Genomic DNA, 7,218 nt, shown 5'->3' on the forward strand with positions numbered 1-7,218 from the left:
TGAGTCAGAGCAGAAACCAGAACGTCTGTACGGCTGACCCTGGCCGGCTGGACTTGAAGGTCTGCAGCGAGGCCGGGAGGGGGCAGAAGCAGAAACCTGCTTTGTTCCTTCCACCTCTAAGCACAGGCCCCTCCCCACGTCTCCAGATTCACATGAGGGAGGTGGCGGCTGCTGACCCCCTGCACCTGGAGAAGCTCAGCGCCCAGGACGGGACCCACCTGCTCACCTGCAGGGCTGCCAGGGCCTGGGAAAGGGCGGGGGCGGCCAGGCTCTTGCGTGTGTCCACCAGGATGACCAGCCCCCGCTCCCACACCTCCTTCCTGGAGCAAGAAAGACAGGACGTGTTAAATCTCGTCCAGAGCGAGCTTCCCCGTCTCTCCATGAGACGCGTTCCCCACCCAGGTGCTCTTGGCTCTACGAGTTCGGGACTCTTGGCTGATACACATCCACCTTCCGCTTCCTGAGGAATCAGCTGCTTCTCAGGTGGAGGCAGGGCAGGCGGGACTCACTGTGGCGGACCAGCTGTGGGGAGGTCTGCTCTCTCTCCTGCCCACCGACATCCACGCAGGTGCAGCTCTGGGTGAGCGAAGCAGGGCCTGCATCCAGGAGCCAGAGGTTCCTGGGAGTCTTTGTACTCGTTTGTGTGTTTGGGTTGATGCAGGACTGCAGAGCATCCCCTGAAACTGAAAATCTCGCCACGTGCTTTTGAAAACCCCGTTGTCTGTATTGTGTGATCAGAAGCTTCAGTTCCAGATTGAATAGGGAAGAATAATAGGCCAGGACAAGTTGGTATATTCATTCTTCAGAACTTTCAGTGTCCCTGGGAACTGCCTTCCACTGTAGCTTCCGGTGTCAGCGAGTATTCTAACTCAGCTGCCTGTCTGGACGCTGATCTCTTAGATGCACACGCAGCAGCGCTGAGCCCGGGACCTGATGCCTGCTTACACAAAGCTGGCAGAGCTGCACAGCTTTAGTGCCACGTTCCTGTTCGCCCCCCAGTCAGGTGTGTTCCACTTGGGGTAAAACTGCTAAAGAACATTTGAAGCGTGTTTCTTAGGGAGGCCAGGTACGAGGACAGAAGTGGGGCTGCGGAGCCCGAGCTGATGCCTCTGGTGCTGGCGGCTCCTCGAGGCCCAGGTGGGAGCAGGCAGGTGGACGCTATGTCTCTGCCCAGGGACTTCTTGGTGCCCACCTGCTTGGCCACACGGGTCCTGGTCAGTGCTGCCAGGAGCTGGGCGAGATGTTCCATTTCTTCGGAGGGTCTCGTGTCCACCCCGCCGGTCAGACCGGAGGCCTCCAGCGGGGACGGCTGGATCTCGCTCTGTCGTCGTGGGCCTCCCTTCCCTGGTGCCCCCGGCCCTGGGGTTTCCCATCATCTGCCAAGTCAATCGTGGCCCCAGAGCCCAGCAAGCGGCCTCACCAGGACCACAGGGGCGGTCGTGCTCAGTGACTCACAGGCTCTTCTCTATGCCGTCACCCACCTGGCAGCTGGCAGGACAGCCCCGCCCTTCCTGGGGGCTGTTCCCGGGGTCAGACGGCTGCTGGACCCTGGTCCTGAGTGGCTGAGACGGATCCCTTTGCTCACTCCTGCGTCCACATTGGTGCCAACTGGAACCCCAGAGCAGATCCCCTCCCCTCCTGCCTGCCCCTGCTCTGGATCCCCTGACGCCTCTGCTTCCCCTCATTCCCAGTGGCAGGCAGCCTCCAGGCCCCCAGTCTGGCCCCTTGGGGTCCCTGGTCCACCCCAGGCCGCTGTGCAGACCTGCCTGGATGTCTGGGTCTGCATTTCTGCGGAAGCCTCTGAACTGTCTTCCTGAAGCTGCAGGCCGCTTGGCCTGCCACACGCCATGGTCTTCGGCCCAGGGGGGCCTGCTGTCTTCACAGCGTCTTCTGTCCTCAGAAAGTGCCCGACTGCTCCAGGCCTGTGTGTTCTCTTGCTTCCCCTCTTGTCTGCAAACCCTCTCCCTCCTCCAGGACACGGTATGTCTGGGAAGTCCCTCTCGGCACTGTGGGCTTGTCTCACCCTGGGAGCTGCGACAATCCGGGTTCGCGTGTGTGTCTCCATCAGGGCAGGAACTTCTGCTGTTCCCTTTTGTATTCCCAGGTAAGTGTGGATGGCAGGATGGATGGGTGGATTCCTGCATGGCGCAGGAGGGTGCATGGATAACAGCCAAGATCCTTTCCGAGTTTAAGGTCCTGTGTATGTAAGAGCTTGATGGCAGTCCTTTCACGAGGCAAACTCATAGGGAAGCGGGGCTTCTTGTAACACACCTGCAGGCACCGATGATGAGACTCTCCCGGGCGTTCCTCCCAAAGGTGCGGCATCTCAGGTGCCTCTTCCCAAGAGCTGAGGGCATGTGGCTTCTCCCGGTGCCGCTCTCTATCAGGACGTTCAATTACAGCCCTTGTTGGGGAACAAGCAGCCAAACCTTCGGGCTCCATAACAAGCTCCCCTAAGTCTTCAGAAACATTTTTCTCCGAGGTCTTCACGTGCAGGTGAGCAGCGGTGCGCTGTCTGCACCGGCTGCGGCAAAGTGGAAAAAGCAGGGGTCTGGACGTGCAGCTCAGCCCCGGTCCCACAGAGTCCACAGCAGTCTCACTCCTTTCTCTCGGGGGGCCCTGGCCAATCAGGACCTCCCTGCAGTGGTCAAAGGAAAGCTTCTGGTAAATAGAAAATGGCATCATTCTAGGGCTTTGAAGGTGTTTACCTGAGGCTTATAGAGCATGAACCAGTGCAAGGATGAAACTAATTTTTTTCAGAGTCGTTTCATTAAATTTTGAAATCTCTGCTGAAAGATAAGTTTGAAATCCTAGGCTCAGGGCAGTAAAAGTAGGCCCTGAAATAACTGGGAGCCTCGCTCTGCGAAGGAGCCTGGGGGAATGCAGTATTCTAAGTCCTTTCCTGCCTATGTGTTCCCACACTGACTGTACCCGTGCAATTTCAGAAAAAATTTCAACAGAAAGTCAGTACTCCACAAACAAGCATGAGGTCACGGGTGGTCCTGTACCAGAAACGCTCCCACGTCACGTGAGGGCACACCAGGCAGCGTGTTCCCACACGCGCGCACACGTGGCGGTGAGTCACCCAGCACGCGCTCACATGAGGTCATGTGACTTCACTCTAGGGACTGCACAGAGATTATTTCTAGCCCCTCTAGCACACCCATGAGACATCCCTTCATCACGGCACACTACCGACTCCAGCCAAGGGCAGGGCTGGGATTCGGGGCCGGGATTCAAACCTGGGCCGTTGACCTTAGGACTGAGCCCTGGGGCTGTGTCCACCGGCACCGTGGAGGCTCTTGGTGTGATGGCCGTGAGGGAGCCCGAAGCCCGTCTGCACCTGATGGGGGTGAGGGGCCCCAAACAATGCGCGTGACTCCAGTTCTCCATCCGCCCCCATCTCTGTCCTTGGTCCATGGAGAGCCCTGGGGAGGGTCACCCAAGCATGTCTGCTTCTTTGTGTAGGGCGCAGGAGGCAAGGTCCCCTGGAATTCCACACCAGGAGGATGCGGCTCTGGAGGGGCTGGTGCACTTTCTTCCTGGCACGTATGCTGCTGGCTGCCCGGAGGCCCAGTGATGACACAAGGCCTAGTTCGCAGTCAGTCTTTTCTGCTTTCTGGTACCAGGTACCTCCTATTTGTATGATTTCTTCACCTGGTTATACTAAATATTCTGTTTGTATCAGCTCGAGTCTTTAATCAAGGTCACTTCAAATCTTTTTTAGAAAAAGGTGGAGCATAAAACATGTAGACAAATAATGCTTAAAGCCAGTACTGAACAAGGAGGAGCAACGCAGAACTCAGGCCTGCATTCGGAGGACAGGGGTCCAGGCGCACGGGAGGGATGGGGTGCGTGGGGGACGGCACGTGAGAGCCCGGCATGAGGGCCCGGAAGGAGGGGGAGGTGGGAGACGGGACCTGCCGCAGTGACGCGCCAGACAGCAGAGCCCAGGAGCCACCCGAGATTACACCTCAGTTGGGTTTATCCTCAAAGGGTCTGAAAACTGGAGGCTGGCTCGGTCCCACCTGGGGATGGTGTGGGGGTACTTTAGCAGGCGGGTTAGCTCGGCACTGGACATGTGTTCGCTGGACCAGAGTGGGCCCCTTGTACAGACCTGCGCCACCGCTCTTCCCTGACGGCAGAAACAGAGCTGTTGGAGGAGGTCACTGAGAGGATGCGGCCGCTAGCTGAGCCCCGAGCTGGACCCAGGCCCCTGTGCTCCTCCGCCCTCCTCGCTCCCAGAGCCTGCCTCAAGACGCACCTTGGAGTAATGGTGTGGCATCGAGACCGACTGGAGAGTAACATGACTGAGCCCAGTTAAGGCCTCCCTCCAGGTAAACTTTAAGATTCTGGCGGGCGGGGTGGAAATCTCGAGGCCGCCCAGTACAAGCCTGGTATATAAGTTACCTGCCACCTGCCAGTGTGGAGCGTGGCCTCTTTCTTCGGTCTCTCTCTGCCCTCTGTGAGTATGTGGGCAATTTCAGATTCCACCCAGGAAGGTCCCAGGAGGCTGTGAACTAACAAGGGGCCATCGTGAAAGGGGGTAGCCCCCACAGGGACACCCGCGGCTTCAAGCTCGAGGAGTATGGAGCCAGGATCTGCAAACACTATTTGAGTTATTGGCTTAGATGTGAGATCTGCTGGGAGGGTAGAGCCTGGTGTTCACCTGGGCAGATGACAGCCAAGCTCACCTGGCAGGGTGAGGGCCATTGCCATGCTCTGACTGTTTGTAACAACCCAAATTCATATGTTGAAATCTTTTTTTTTTTTTTTTTTTGCGGTACACGGGCCTCTCACTGTTGTGGCCTCTCCCGCTGCGGAGCACAGGCTCCGGACGCGCAGGCTCAGCGGCCATGGCTCACGGGCCCAGCCGCTGCGCGGCATGTGGGATCCTCCCAGACCGGGGCACGAACCCGTGTCCCCTGCATCGGCAGGTGGACTCTCAACCACTGCGCCACCAGGGAAGCCCCATATGTTGAAATCTTAATGCCTGATTTGCTGGAATTTGGAAGTGAGACCTGTGGGAGGGGCTTTGGTCCTGAGGGTGGAGCCCACATGAATGGGATTAATGCCCTTATAAAAGAGAGACCCCTTGCCCACCTGCCATGTGAGGACACGGTGAAAAGGTGCTGACTGTGAAGCAGGAAGGGGCCCTCACCGGCACGCGCCACGCTGTGCCTTGATCGTGGACATCCAGCCTCTAGGACCGTGGTAAGTGAAATTCTGTTGTTAAGAAGCCGCTGGCCTGTGGTGTGTTGTTAGCAAGACAGCCATGCTCACCTGGGAGGGTGACCGCCCCGGACTGCAGTAGCTCCTGGTTGATTTCCAGCTCCTGCCTGGGCGCCTGGCTGGGCAGGTCTCCTGTGCCAGGTGCCCACCCTTCACCCTCGGGGCACAGCAGCTCAGCAAGCAGGTCCGAACACCGGATGGGGCTCCTTCCTCGGAAGCTGCTGCCCTCTGCATAGACATCAGCTGCACAAAGCAAAGAGACCTGGTCAATGATAATGCACTTCTCTGGTTTGAAGGCAGCTACAAATGCAAGGAGAAAACAGGAGACCTGTGAACTTGTCCCATTTCTGGTGGGAAAGGTCAGTGAGCACATCTGCAGGTCAGGCTTTTCCTGAGGAGTAATGAATAAATCACATAAATAAACGGGTTCTCAGATCCTGACAACCAGAAAACACCCAAGGGACAAACATTTTATGCCGAATAATGTCATGGATCGTGACCGCAACCTCCTGCATCACCCCAGAGATTGAGGCCTCGAGCTCACACATAACCTCAGAGGGGGCGTCCTCACCCTCCACGCTGCATAAAAGAAGGGGTTCTCCCTCGGCCGTCATGTCAGAAGGGGGCCTCGCTTTCACTCGTCCCCTCAGAGAAAGGGTCCTTGCTTCATACATCAACTCAGAGAGGAGGCTTCACCCTCACGCATCCGCTCAGTGAGAGGAGCCTCGACCTCAAGAATCACCTCAGACAGGTGGTCGCTGCCTCACACACCTCTCCACAGAGGGAGGCACCACCCTCATGCATCTCAGTGTGGGGGTCTGGCCATATACATGCCTAAGAGAGAGGTTCCTCGCCTCACACACCTCTTGAGAAAGGGGATCTTCACGCACGTATCACCTCTGAGAGGGGGGCCTCATCCTCCAAACACACCACTTCAATGAGAAAGGTTTCTTTTCGTCCTCACACATCTCCTCAGAGAGTGGGTCCTTGAGTCACTTGTCACAAAAGAGAATGGGGCCTTGCCCTCCAGTGTCACCTCATAGAGGGGTGCCTGGACCTCAAGAATCACCTCAGAGAGGGGGGTTGCACCCTCACACAACACCTCAGAGAGGGGTTCCTCCTCCTTAAGAATTATCTCAGAGAGGGTGCTTCACCCTCACAAATCTCCTCAGACAAGGAGTTCTCACCTCACACGTCTGCTAAGACACAGGGTCCTCGCTGTCACTTGTCATCTCAGAGAGGGGGGCCTTGTCCTCATGCATCATCTCGACTCCTTTTTGAGCATCACCTCAGGGAGAAGGGGCCACGTCCACCAGCATCACTCAGTGGGCTCCTGGCCCTCACACGTCACCTCAGAGAGGGGGGCCTCACCCTCACACGTCACCTCAGAGATGGGCCCTCGCTCTCATGCATCTCCTCAGAGGGGGGGCTTCACTCTCACACAGATGTGACCTTATTTGGAAAAGGCTCTTTGCAGAAGTGAACTAGTGAAGTTTGGGGGGGCCCTAAATTGAATGGTAGGTGTCTTTACAAGAGAAAGGAGAGGGAGGTTGGAGGCACAGTGAGACACAGGGTGAAGGGCAATGAATTTGGCCAAGGGATGCCCGGGGCTCCAGTAGCCAGAAGAGGCAGGAAGGACCCTCCCCTGGAGCCTCTGGAGGGAGTGGGACCCTGGGACATCTTGATCTTGGACTTTAGGACCAGAACCGTGAGGATAATTTTCTGTTGTTCAGAGCCACGAAGTCTGTGGTACCTTGCTGTGGCAGCCCCGGAAATGAATACAGGTAAACATTTTCAACAGTTGATACGGACATGGAGACAGGCTTCTACTGAATCAAGTGACCAGGTCAATTATCACAGGTGGGAGAGGGGAGGAGGAGGGGAGGGTGGGGGAGGATCCTCCAGAGTGGACCCCAACAAGTGTTTCACTGCCCAGTGTCATTGGAGCCAACAGATCGAGACTGAGCTTGGTTCAGAAGTAAAGGA

At 57.0% G+C, this 7,218-nt stretch overlaps 1 protein-coding gene across 1 annotated transcript in view; it reads right to left on the reverse strand.

Annotated features, from left to right (window-relative positions):
• The window catches only part of PLEKHG4B (pleckstrin homology and RhoGEF domain containing G4B), a 29,344-nt gene that overhangs the window by 21,655 nt on the left and 471 nt on the right, over positions 1-7,218 (reverse strand). The window contains 3 exon segments of the mRNA XM_007471930.1: positions 227-320; positions 4,029-4,135; positions 5,267-5,532. Coding sequence (XP_007471992.1) covers positions 227-320; positions 4,029-4,135; positions 5,267-5,532 — 467 coding nt within the window.

The sequence above is a fragment of the Lipotes vexillifer genome, unplaced genomic scaffold (assembly GCF_000442215.2).
Source record: "Lipotes vexillifer unplaced genomic scaffold, Lipotes_vexillifer_v1.1 scaffold1063, whole genome shotgun sequence".
Classification (NCBI taxonomy): domain Eukaryota; kingdom Metazoa; phylum Chordata; class Mammalia; order Artiodactyla; family Lipotidae; genus Lipotes; species Lipotes vexillifer.